The 13,506-nt window shown below is 36.6% G+C and overlaps 2 protein-coding genes across 2 annotated transcripts; one reads left to right on the forward strand and one right to left on the reverse strand.

Moving 5' to 3' along the window:
• The first annotated feature begins 347 nt into the window (after positions 1 to 347).
• LOC143183454 (progestin and adipoQ receptor family member 4) lies at positions 348 to 3,387 on the forward strand. Its single transcript, XM_076384982.1, has 5 exons — positions 348 to 900; positions 2,227 to 2,451; positions 2,538 to 2,641; positions 2,722 to 2,859; positions 2,936 to 3,387. Exons 1-5 carry the CDS (start codon positions 360 to 362, stop codon positions 3,161 to 3,163), a joined length of 1,236 nt encoding a protein of 411 aa, XP_076241097.1. The 5' UTR covers positions 348 to 359; the 3' UTR covers positions 3,164 to 3,387.
• Positions 3,388 to 3,506: 119 nt separating this feature from the next.
• LOC143183453 (F-box only protein 9) lies at positions 3,507 to 6,685 on the reverse strand. The gene is made up of 7 exons (XM_076384981.1): positions 6,566 to 6,685; positions 6,058 to 6,273; positions 5,697 to 5,996; positions 5,423 to 5,586; positions 5,167 to 5,358; positions 4,856 to 5,090; positions 3,507 to 4,781 (listed from the first exon to the last, which is right to left on the reverse strand). Exons 1-7 carry the CDS (start codon positions 6,566 to 6,568, stop codon positions 4,560 to 4,562), a joined length of 1,332 nt encoding a protein of 443 aa, XP_076241096.1. The 5' UTR covers positions 6,569 to 6,685; the 3' UTR covers positions 3,507 to 4,559.
• Positions 6,686 to 13,506: the final 6,821 nt, after the last annotated feature.

A 13,506-nucleotide genomic window follows, 5' to 3' on the forward strand; every position in this document is an offset into this window, starting at 1 on the left:
AAAAAAAATCACAGTGCACATATTGCGTTTTCAATAGACTAACTTCCCCTATGAATCTCGTTTTTGACCACTAGAACGTGTTCTCACGAAAAACTGATCATAAAATTCGGCAAGCGCTGTTTCTTTACAAGTTACGAGTTCTCCAGTTCGAAACATGGCCTCCTTCGAGTACCTGAACCCGCGCAACGCGCCTTCATCCACCTGCGCGAATAACCGACATGGATTACTTTCCTCTGCTCTAACGCAGTGTCATGAAAATAGCATCATCCTACAAATTGGGCAAGTGCGAGGGCGAAAGGGGTGCGCCTCCACCTCGTTCGCGGGACAAATCGGCCACTGGGCTCGCGGGGACTGTTTGCATGTGCAAGGGGTGCGTTCTCTCTAGAAATGAAAAGGATCGATGCGGTCTCCGTGGTAACGGCATCGTCAGAGAGGCTGCAATCGTGGATGGTGGTGGTCGGAGGAGCATCGAGCACGGAACTGATGCAGTAACGACACTGCCGTCGTCGTCGTCGCTAAGGGTTGGGACGTTCCTGTCGGAGGTGTCGTTCTACCCCGCGTGTACCCGTGCTTCGAACATTCCTCAGGAACGTCTAGGCTGCACGACGACGCTTAGGGACGACGTGCATCATGCGGAGGCGCCAGATCCTCCGCTCCAGGACATTACTAGCAATAAGGACGTGTTCAATAGGCAAGATTGCACGAACGGGAGGATGCACGAGCATCCACCGCAGCAAGAGAAATCGAAGATTTGCCTGCTGCGACGATGGAGCGATATGCCTAAACATCTTCAGTTCAACCCTCACATCCACACCGGGTACAGGCCACTCATGACCGTCGGACAATGTCTCGGCAGCCTCTTCTACATCCACAATGAGACTGTCAATATCATAACCCACGGTAAGTTTATGACGAGACAATTGCAGTCCTGTGTTTTGTTGGACCTCGTGTGGCGGTTGAAAGGAGTTGCTTAGTGGAATATAGTAGATTGATAGGCAAGATTAGGTAATCGATATTACTCGAGGAGTCTGGAAAGTTGTTTGAAATATTAAGGAAGAGTAAATATTGAACAGTAAATAGTTGATATTTTATTCTTTTCCTTATACAAATCTGAAGAATTCAAAAGAATATTCCTGGTATTTATATCTACAAATTGTGATGTTTAGATAAGACATTCTATGTATGTTTGGGATACTTTTGTACTTGTAAATTTGATGATACTAGGACTTGGACATTTTGAAAAGTCAAGTTCATTTTTAATTTTTAAAATGTTGTCTCTATGAAAAAATGGATTTATGACTGTAAAAAGATTCGGCTGTATAAATACTGCACATCGCCATAGATTATGATTACTTTACAGTCTTCTTCTGAGGGCAGTGAGAAAAAGAGATATAGCTATTCTGATTCAATTACAGTGGAAAACGGATTACCCTTGAGTTACACGATTTCAAGGCCAACTCGCGCGAAAAATCATTATATCCCGATCGGCGCATTGCGGGATAACTAAAAATCGATCGCTGAAGCCGTATGCTCTTTTAAAGATCTATTTTTAATATCAATGCATATTAATGATAATAGTTACTGCATATATCCACGTTAAGGAACAAGGAAATACTAAAGATATATCTAAATGTTTATAAATTGTTTTAAGACATTTATGAGATCATATAATATTCAGAGGATATTATGCTATATCATGGATTATTAATAATGAAAGATTAAAATATGATTTAAAAGATTAATGCGAAGGTCATAAAATCGTACTTTATTGCCTCTTTATAAACTGCTCGTACAATACAACTATTGATCCGTATGCGTTTACGCGATATAAAACTTTCATAATAAAAATTAGTCAAGGAATATATTATTAGAATTCTTTTTCAAATAATACAGTTTATCTACGATAAAATCTTGACACTTGTTGCACAGGGAATCCCTTGCTACACTTGGAAGTAAAATGAAGGGATTGATCGACTTTTGAAATGCATCTTCATTAAATGTATATATCTGCAAAAGTGATATCACTTTTAGATTTTCATGAAGTTACATAAATTTAGAAATTACGTTAAAAAATACTGAGTCACATTTTTCAATAATCCTGTAGCGCAAGTACCTTTTCTAGATTCTAGATTCTAATTCTTCTATATGGTGTCAGTTTTTATATATTTTCCAGTTATTGCTCATAAGTTTGTTAGTTACTGCAAACTTGTAATAATTTTTTTGCAGGATTTGCCATCTTGTACATGTTATTAACAATACCGCAACTTCTACCGTGGAGTACCCAAGGTACCCTCATGAGAATTTTATCTTGGTGTCATTTAATCGGCGCTGTCAGTCCATGGATCGGTTCCTTCCTTTATCATCTCTTCATGAACTTAAATTACGACGAAGTACTTTATCGAAAGCTGCTAAAATTAGATATGATCGGCATATGGCTGTGTCAAAGTTTTGGTAACGTGCAATAATCAGAAATTACTAAACACGACAATTAGCGTATAAATACGATTTCATTATACAACTTTTCATTATCTTTCTAGGAGCAATACCTATGATAGCAGCTTCAGTTCACTGCTTACCTGATATCTGTTGGTACTGTTGCATGTTTATCTACTGCTTCTTGAGCATATGGGGACTCCTGAAGGTATTTCGTGTCTTTATTGATTAAACTATCTACTTCTTATTTTAGATTCACGACCTCTTTAAATTTGATTTATTTTATAGGCAATGAACGCGCTTTCTCCGTGGGAGAGAAGATTATGTTTTGCGCCTCCCTTTCTCATGAGAATGTTAGTGATGACTCTACGATTGTTTGGCATTGGTGGAGGATCCCCAGACGCTTTACTTCACATAGTACTACAGGTGAAATTTAATAACTCTATATCAATTAAAGTATTGCAGGAAAGTCATGTAGTAACGCAAATCTTTCATCCTCAAGGACCTCATAGCCGTCGTGGGAGCGATCATTGGTGCTTTACGTATACCCGAAAAATGGATACCGGGGAAGTTGGATTTGGCATTGAATTCTCATAATTTGATGCATGTTTTGGTCGTCCTGGCAGTGTGTTCAATGCACGCTGCCACTCTGCAGGACCTCCTTTGGATGACCGATCCGTCTACGTGCAATGGAACGAATTTCGTCCCCTCGAGGCACGACGAACTGTGATTGAATCGTGAAAACCTTTTCACTGAAGTCTGTGATACATTGAGCCTACTACAGCCGACGATTATTTGTGTAGGTACTTTTGCAATCGCTGATCATACAAAATCTTAAGTAAAGTGATACAGAAGATATATATACGTACCAAAATTGTATGCAATCATGAAAGAAATGTCTTTTACAATACGTGGAACAGTTTAAGTACAACCGTGAGTACAAACGTGAACTTTTCATATCGGAAATGATAGCGTAAACTGATACGTGCCAGAAACGATTCAGACACCGATACGAGGTTCATGAAGACAGTGTACGAAATGAAACGTCACGAGTCTAAATAATTACAACGGAGTAAGCACACCAAAAATACATTTATTAATTGATTATGATGATCAAGATTCACAGCAATATACAAGAGGTATTCCTGGATACTCTTACTCTGATTCAATAGGTCGCTTCAGAATGTCAATATTACTGTTTAAACGAATAAAACTGTTCCAAAATATCGATTAAAATTTATTTAATTTCATTGCTACTCGAGTTTTCGTATGTAAATTCATTGTTTGATATCACATGGAGGTATCAGAAAATAATGGTGTACAATTGGCCAAGTACATTGAAACATGTTTCAAGAAAGAGATTGACTTATTCCGAGTGTAATAGATTTGATCATTAATAGGCAAACAGGATATATTATTTAATATATATTTTCATTTCTTCCACGTACTTTAGGTGAATAAGTTGCCAAGCGAGGTTTTATGTAAAATTAACGAAGTACAGAATCGCAAAGAATACAGTTATCATTTCGTTTCAATGAAAAGTACCGACAGACAATATATGTATTGGATCAATATAGTTTTTATGTGTAGATGTATTCTTGCAGTTCTGACCATATAAATTTGCATGACTAGTGACCTATAGTTTGACCAAAATTGATTGTTAGTAATAAACCCAGTGTGTTGATATCATTACCTCTGATCTTACTTCTACGAAAAGTATAATAGATAATAAATATAAAGAAAATATGAAAATGAGATTTTAAAAATAAACAATTATTTTAGCAGCGAGTAAGACACTCTACAAGTATATTTATTTAAAAATTAATATAGGTGATAGAATTAAAAAGAAAAGTTGTAATGTGAGAAATGTACAGTAGGTTAATAAAAATTATTTAAAAAATATTAGAGTAACGCATGATGAATAAAATATTTTCTTATTACGGCCATATTTATGATACATAATTATAGACCCAAGACCATTATGACAATATACGTGTTCGCAATATACATCAAGAGCAATTTGTACAAATAACGCTGGCGTGTAGAATTTAGTTGCCTTTTAAATCCTTGCTCCATAATTGTACTCTCATATAATCCAGTTGATTAACAGCTTCGTGTTCATACAATTATTGTAAGGGAGCTTCGCTTTCTTGAGTATAACTCTTGACCCTGCTAAACTTGAAAGGTGGATATCGCCCGTCAATAGCTGACACCCTCCATTCCTTCACAGACGGTTCCTTCAAGCACATTTTTACTTCGTGTCCGCTTCTGTATCTTGTAAATATAATATAGCTAAGCCATTTCAATTGCGAATTTAAGCGTTTGTGATGATCTTGAATTTCAAATTCCTATAAAAATTCACGAATAACATCGTATACCTTCGGTTTTATTTAAACCTGATATCAAGATTATTAATACCTACAATGTGAAATGTTTGTTCCCCACTATCGTGCATAGATTCTCTTTTTTTCCTTCTGTACGTATTAATTCCGTTTACTTCCTGCTTTTTCAGCACCAAAGTAACGTAATTATCGTGTAATCTGTAATGACCAACGAGAATCGAAGAATTTCGGGGTGTACGATATCTCAAAGAATTTACACAATTCTGTGCTTCATCAGTTGAAGTTAGCATCAAAACTTTTCCCTCGGGAAAAAATCTGTTTATCAAAAAACCCCATGAGAATAAAAAATTTGTAATAAAGGGTGTTTATATTGCGCTACGTTATTACACACCTCAGGTACCTAAAGTATTCCACCAGATGCCAAGGTCTGTAAAATCGATCTTGGAAACTGTTCTCACCATCACGAATGTAACTGGTTTTACTAATATAGCATCCATTATATCTCAATCTAGGCCGTTTTAAATACATTTCTCTCCATGATTGATATTTTGGAATATAGGTTCCACAATTTATGCCCCACACTCTATAAGTTTATTAATTGCATGACAGTTTGATCACTATCAATTTATGAAATATCTGTACTTTACCTAACACAGGCAAGTCTCCAAATTTCTGTATCTCGTGCAGATATGTAAAATCCACGACATACTCTAGAGAACATTTCAAGGGATCGGAAGTCAAGTTCATCAGATACAACCCATCTCAAGATATAGAGCATAATTTCCATAGGCAAGGCAGAAATATGTGTTGTCTGAAATAAGGAATGCCCTGCAATATTTACCATGACGTTTCACAACAACAATATGATATTTCAAGAAACTTGTATTCAGTATTCTTCTGGTTTCAGGTAATGATACTTACATCCTGCTCAAATTTAGGAAAGCAAACACATTTGTTGTTGTTCATAATTTTACACAGTTTAATAAATAAATCACTCTCTTCAATACCTTCATCATTTTGATTTTTATTATTATCATCAATATTGTCTAAGTCATTATTCAATCCTTCAACATTATCATCATTTGATTTTACTTTGGTTGACTCATATAAACGAAACTCAATATCAGGAACCAATTGTACAGCACGCTTATAAAACTGAATTGCCTCATAGAATTTTCTACTTTGCTCATGCTCAATTCCTTTCAAAAATAAATGTTTTGCCTAAAATGTAGAAATTTTAATATCCTATCCCTGTTGGAAGTAATGCTGGTGCTTGCGATACCTTAGCTTCAATGCATTCATCGTCATAAGCAACATCAATTTTAACAGCATTCGAGGAATGAGCCTTAGATATATCACGTTTTGGTGATATTTCTAGTTCTCGTTGCCACTGTTCTCTGAACGATGTCAAAGCATCTTCTATGTTAGTTTCAGGAAAAGAAGAAGCTTCCTGATCATCTCCACCATCATCTGATTCACCAGATTCACTAGAGTGACTCTATTGATATAGTAAAAACTTTATGCACATAAGGTACCTCACATTGTATTTAAATTAAATTATCCAAATAGCTTTTTTAGTAAAAGCTTAAAGAAGCAGGTATATTACATTAAAACCGTTTTAAGCTATTTCTACTGAGAAACGTTATCAAATCTAGAGTTATACGTTGATTTTCGTTAGAAAACGATACAAAGAATGACGTGTCTGCTACGAATTCAGGTTATGTTGACGTAATAATTGCTTTACGTAGTAACAATGAAAGGACAGTTATTGTTTTTTATATCTTACGTACCATTTTTCTTGCTGATTTAATTTTCACTGTGTTACTCCTTCAACGCTTGTACTCTCGGTCAGAAAAACGGATGACACTACGAAAGTACAACTTTGCCAGCAGTACCGCCGCCATGGTTCCGTCTTTCTGTTCTGCGATTCAATTAAAGGTCATACTGCTATAGATCAATTTTCTATACTTTTCTCGTCTGACCACGTCTGACGCAACGAATCGGAAGTATTTACAACTTTTAAAATAGTTATATTGTAAAGATATTAACAGAAAGATATTAACGTAGTTAATTATGACAGATATTATTTACTATTGTCATTGATATTTTACGTAGCCTTGAAGATAAGAAATATTTTCGAGCTACTTACGTGTACCGATAATTGAATTCAAATACTTGACAATTATGAAAAACAGAAGAAATACATATGCAATTTGTCTTGTTATGCGTTTTCTGACATATTTTGTAAAAGATAATTTAGACTTATTCGACATATTCTTCTCTGATACAGAGTGTTATTAATATACACAGTGTGTACTAATACTGAATACGAAGAAAAACACAAGGAAGAAAAAATTAAAAAATTAAAGTGTGGGTCAGGAGTCATGATACGAGTCCTCAAGATTCATTACAAATTATCTGACCGAAGCAAATTGTTAGTTAGTAATCAATTATTTTATCTATCTAGATATGAAGCAATCTACAATAGTTCGATTTCAGAATAAGTTCAAAAGAAAGTGAAACCCATGCATATCAATGTAGAACTCAGATCAATGTTTAGATCAATGTAGGACAATGAGGCAGGGTGGAGCGTATCGTAATGGACTACGCGATTGCTCCACCGTCATTTGAAGAACAACGAAAGCGATTCACAGTTTAGCCGGTTTCACGCATGATCGGTATGCCCCATACACGTGTGTCTCACACGTGGACCCCACCTCTTTCGCAAAGCTATCACTACTCAATGATCATCTTCCTGAGTAAAAGCCGCGCGCCAAGCGAGCATGGGCACAGACAGCATCATGAGCTTGGTGAGTACGAAACTACTGGTTCACTCTACCTCTCTCTACGATAAGTTTCTCTATTTTCACTATCGTCTACAGTACCTTTCGTATCATCCTCGTGCACGTTTCCCAACAGTGAGAGACCTACTCCGTGTCTTGTGACAGTGAAACCGATTGCATCTTCACGATACCAGTGAGAAGTGTTTACTTTTCGTTTTCCGAAAGAACAAGTGAAGAATGACGTTGGGAGGATTTTTACTCGATCGTGTTAAAGTTCACGCGTCCACTTAAAAGAAAGTCTATACATCTATTTATTTTTAACGAAGGATCGCTTAGTACTCAGATAGAAGTTGATTTTAAATTAAACAGGACTTGTTACGCGAGAACAGTCAACATGATAAAAGTGAGTTTTCCCTTTGACAGAAGTAGGTTCGACGATTTATTATTGTTTGTTAGAAGGATGTTCCCTTATTAAAAAAACGTATGTATGTGGCGTTGGCACAGCGGCAATCGAAAGTCAGTTGTGCCGTGCGACTCAATGCTGGAAAAATTCAGATTTCTACTAAGAAGAAGTTCCCGATGAGCATTCTGTGCCGGCGACTTTCTTCTCCCGTGTTTGTGTGTTCCACGATTCAGATATTTCCAGGTGTACGAGCGTATGCGGTACTTCCTCCAACGCTGGTATTTAACTCAATGCATTATCGTCTTCGTATAAATCGATTACTCGACTCCTTCCTTAGATGTCCATTGATGGGTTTTATAGAAAGTGTTTTTATCGAGAAAGCAAGATTTTATGTCACTTGAAGATTTCACAAAAAAATGTCTGAATATCCCATCATGGATTCGATTAAAAAGTCGTCAAATTATGTCGATCAGATTTTGCCCAAAAATTGTACGCGTAGAATCGTTTTATCGAGGACATCTTTCGATTTCTGAATTTTGATTGCTTTCAATTTCACTGTTCATTCTTTAATCATCGAAAACTTTCTTCTGATCATTATGCATCTGCACTGCCGCTTCTTTCTCCAGTCCTTCATTTTCACACTTTATTTATAAAATTTACATATACTGCTATTTCACTTATTACTTACACATAGATTATACGCATGGTTTACTAATTTTTTAAAAGAAATCGTTTTACGATGATTACTAACAAGGGGTATTAATTTCGATAATGGTCTGAAATTCCTTGGACGCAACACTTATAGTCGTTGATTTGCATTTTTAACGACCCATTTGTTATGTAGCGCGATGCGTGCGCGATTAATTGGCTGAACAGATTAATAGAAATTAGAATTACTTTCACGCAAGAGTTATAGCACGCGAGGCGCGCGAATTCGAAACGATCTTCGTTTCTGAAGAAAAGTAAGTGAATTTCGTGCAGCTTTCGCGGAGGTAATGAACCGAGACACGAAGTACAGACACTATTAATTTACATGCGTAACCAATACACGCATGGAAACTTAATGCTGCGGTTACGGCTTGTGGCTTTTCTTCTATTGCTTTACCATCTTCTGTCAATTACTTTTTGTGTTTGTCGTTTTAATGGGGGCCATGAAACACGATCTCGTTTCTCTTTGATTTCTCAATCTTTACCTTTAAGTCATGATAGAGTAAAAAATTGAAGGAATTTGTTTGATCATAAATGTTTCGAGTAAATGAAATAAGAACTTAATCTTAGTTCCAAAGTCGTTCGTGTTTCAATTGAAGTATTTAAATTAAATTAAGCATGTCATATAACTTAAATGTTCGAAATAATCTGAACACTCCGAATTATTTGAGTACATCATATATAAATACCACAAATATTCCAAGTGTCTTCAAAAAAGTGACTATTCACTCACAAATATCTGATATATCCAACACGTTCTTAATGATTGAAATAGAGAAAGTATTTCAAATACTTTAACGTTATGAGTAAAATTGATGGGCAATTTATGTGCCTGAATTTTATAGCTTGAAAGTTTTTCACAAACTCTAATTTTTAATTCTTCTAGAATATTCAATGCGACTCTTTCTTCACGATTCATCCTTCGTTGTATAATCATATTCTAGGAGAAAGTAATTACTAAACAATTTATGACGAATCTCGAATTGGGTGTGGATACTGTATGCGTCCTATTCGGCAACAGGTTCGTTGAACTTTAAGCAGGTGGCATCTTTTCGTCGCTCAGAGAAGAAAGTTTTTTCCATGTTCGACGGTGACGTACATATACTCGATCTTACAGGAAGATCTGTCGCCTTTGATCTCTAATCCATATGAAGCACAGTTTACGAAAGTGGTAGGAATATATTTACCATAAAGGAATTAGTTTTTATCTGATATAATTCTAATATGTATCTTACAAAAAGATTAATACTGTCAGTCAGTCCTCGATGATCTTGGCAAAATAAGAACACACAGTACAAAAGTAATACAGTAATTTGTATAGAAAGTGCAATTAACGTTTAAAATTAAAGTAAAAGTGAGTGCTCGATAACTCAGTCCATTTTTCTTTTCTGACTTCTCTGAGAATTAACTTGTATCAAGAGTACTTTATACTAGATTATGTGCGTTTGATCGAAGTAGAACGCGCTTACAATTCGTATTACTAATTTATCGTATAATGTGGTCATGCAAGAATCGTTCTTTCTCACGATCGATTTTCTTCGAACAGCTTTCATCAATTCCTCGATGGACCGAATCGATCAGGAAGATATTCTCGAGTTATACACGCCTTACCCGTTAAATTGCTCCAAACAAGGACGTTCCTTCGACGTCGTTACGAAGCTGTCGTCCCCAACTTTCTCTTATCGCCCATGATACGGACGCATAACAGAGTACGTTGCAACTTAATTGCATTTGTCTCCATATTCCCTCATCTTTCCGTCAGTTTGGTCAAATCCTATGCATTATTCTCGCCAAGGACTCGTTGTATAATCTTGACGACACCGTCAAAACTCGCTTTCACGCGTCGAGATTTCCGCGTTTCTGCGTGGACCTGTTCGAAATATGAATTATCCCTCGGTTGAAAAGTTACTCTCTCGGTTACACATCGCGAAACATGAAGTCTCAGTTACACCATTTCTGATGGAAGAGATACCATCGGATGTTAAAAAGATATCAATTTAATCTTAAAGCGTCTTACTTTTAAAAAGCTTTCGTAAGATTCACATGACTGTTGGCAATACTTTGCCACGAATATTCCAAATAACATATCGTTCATTATTCTCGAATTTAAACGAGGTAGTCTAGATCATCTCGTTCTCATGCGTGGCTTTAATTAAATAGTATTGCGTGGCGATGTCCTCGCTGTGTCCGTCTTTCCAAACTAATTCGGGAGAAGGTCGATCACTTTATGTACAATTAAAAATCACAGTAAAGGATACTCTTCATAGCACAATAAATGTTTCACGCGATGACTAACGATCAAATTTAATTTTTCAATTTTACTAACGTCTGCTGTTAAAAACACTCAAAACTTGTATTACTTGATTTCCTTAAAAATCGTGCTATAATATTTCAAACTTCTTCGAAACTAAAAAGGTGAAGAAGTATAGTAAAACTGTAGAAGAGATCGTTGATGTATTCACCGCAATAGGAGAAGATATCTTGCGGTCGATCGCGCGTTAAACCGCATCAAGGGCTGCGCGTGACAAAACTCGTACTTCGAGGTGGTAATATCAGGCTTAAACACTCGTCATACCATTGGATCAGCGGCAAGTTCATGAGCGTGTACATTCTCGACACACTGCCGAGTGAAAGTGCTTTCGGTCTGTGGCATCTTCGCCATCTCTTCAACCACTTATCTCAGCCGCGGAAATGCGAACACGATCTCTCACGATATTTTGTTTCCAATCAGTAACCGTCCATTGACCACTCGAACTCATAACCATCTTCCAATTTCCATAAACGAATGCCCGAAAGTTCATGGACCCCAGCCTTCTTAACGCTTACTGATCCCCATTATCGCGTGTTCGACGATCTGTCCAGTATGGATATTAGTCACGTACGCATAAACGTCTAATTTAACGCGGGGTTCGTGATGAAACGAAAACTGCGAGTTACGCTAAGGATAAGATAAGCTGCGAAAATGATCTCCGAGACGAGATAACAGGTTTACGCGCTTTCCATTTTAACGCATCTGTTCGCCGACGAATTTCAATTGACTTTCTCACCGTGTGCGGTCCAGTGGATTGCAAAAGGCAGGGAAAAATATTCTAACAAGTTTCGGGAATCAGTTTCCTGTTCTTGGAACCGCGAAAACTACTGTGACTTAATCTACTTTGAAAGAAAGTATTGTGTACGTCAGGGACTATATTTATTACTCGTATATTACGTTTTACGAGCTGAGCTTGAAGAAAACTGACGATGAATATTTTAACTGATTTCTGAGTGACTCGTAAGTTTGACGTTTTCTATTCTTCGAATGAATAAAGGTAGATCCGAGTGGAGTACATAATTGTATCTACTTAGAATGTTATTAAAAGTTCAGATGGAACAATGAGAAGCTGGTCGTGGGATTTTAATGCGGCATGAAATATTACACGAAATTTATAAAAAATAATTGACGTAATTAGAGCCTGACTGACTCACTCTGATTACCTTTGCGCGATACTTAATCCAATCGGTCAGTGAATCACTTGACGTTGCGCTTAATTAACGCTGGTTATCATGTGAACCAATGCATCAAGAGCATCGCTTATCTGGTTGCATTGTGATGCAATTGTGTGATTCTTTGGCAGCGATCTGTTAAAACGACGTTCCTCGCGCCAGGAATTTATCAGATTCCGGAAGCATTATTTCATCGACTCTCGCTCCATTAGGAACATGAGGCTTAGTTAACTGGTTGCTTCTTGCGCGCTCGTAGTTTGGTGTTAGAGAGAAGCGCATGGAAATTTATGTGGAATCGTTATAACAAGCAGGGGGGCGATTTCACTGTAAATATCACGCACACCTACTCTCTTAGAAATAAGGCATTTATATTTTAAAGAAAATTGCAAATATGCAAACACCTTTTTCAAATAATGTTTCAGAAATTGAGTTCTCCAGTGTTTGTGATATTAAAATTGTGTCGTATAAATCTGTGGTATTGTAAGTTTCTCTGTAATGTATTGAAAACGAATTGAACTCACTTGTTTTCATTTGTATGTGCTTTCAATTTACATTCCTACTGAAATGGCGAGCTATTAGCCTTTCTGTGCGTCATTGTTATTTTCTAACAGGCGAGCTATGCACTTGACGCGGAGAAATTCACGGTAGATCTGTTCGCATGTTGAAAAATGATGGGTCAGGGAATTGTCTTCTGGAAAATCGGCTCGTAGAAAGCTGATTCTCAATGAAGACGTCATTCACACGTGGCGTCGTAAAGTGACTAAAGGATTTCTCGTTGAAATGGCATTTCTTAAGTTTTACAGTTTCCCTTCGATATTCCTTTTTTTTATATAAGTTGCTTTTTTTGTGAAATTAGTAGAAGTAGGTCGCATTGGCTGATGCATAATTTAAGAATATTTAATATTAATTAGTTTCGTAATGCAGGATATAAAGAAAAATTTTTCTTTGGACGAGTGTTAATTGGTCAGTCAACAGTCATAGTTTTCGAAAGTGAAACACCATGCCGAAAGCTGATACAGTGAGATGCTGAGCCAAAGAGGACTCACATGTTCGCACGATTATTTGGCGATTTAGAAAGTTTCTGAAGATACCTATCCAACATTTTAAGCTGTCTGTCATCTTCCTCTGCCTATACAGAAACACTCTTAGAAGCAGAATATAGATAGTGTTAATAGAAATGTAGGACATCCTTTTAGGGCGAATCCTACATGCCCAAGTAACCTATTAAAATTCCAATTACGTGAGCCATTCTGTATAATCTTATTATATCAACTTTGGCCAACTGACATTATATAACAGTGCATTAAAAAGAAAGAACCCTGGTGACTTTCAAAGATCTCTGAACATCTCCACC

Source organism: Calliopsis andreniformis, chromosome 9 (genome assembly GCF_051401765.1).
Source record: "Calliopsis andreniformis isolate RMS-2024a chromosome 9, iyCalAndr_principal, whole genome shotgun sequence".
In the NCBI taxonomy this organism is placed as follows: Eukaryota; Metazoa; Arthropoda; class Insecta; order Hymenoptera; family Andrenidae; genus Calliopsis; species Calliopsis andreniformis.

What these genes read in the sequence shown, in the direction of transcription:
- LOC143183454 (XM_076384982.1), top strand. Translation starts at nt 360, where the DNA reads ATGTGCAAGGGGTGCGTTCTCTCTAGAAATGAAAAGGATCGATGCGGT. An exon ending in TGTCAATATCATAACCCACG is followed by an intron (nt 901 to 2,226) that starts GTAAGTTTATGA and finishes ATTTTTTTGCAG; the next exon opens with GATTTGCCATCTTGTACATG. An exon ending in ATGGCTGTGTCAAAGTTTTG is followed by an intron (nt 2,452 to 2,537) that starts GTAACGTGCAAT and finishes TTATCTTTCTAG; the next exon opens with GAGCAATACCTATGATAGCA.
- LOC143183453 (XM_076384981.1), bottom strand. An exon ending in ATGAATGCATTGAAGCTAAG is followed by an intron (nt 5,997 to 6,057) that starts GTATCGCAAGCA and finishes TCTACATTTTAG; the next exon opens with GCAAAACATTTATTTTTGAA. An exon ending in GGGAACAAACATTTCACATT is followed by an intron (nt 4,782 to 4,855) that starts GTAGGTATTAAT and finishes GAATTTTTATAG; the next exon opens with GAATTTGAAATTCAAGATCA.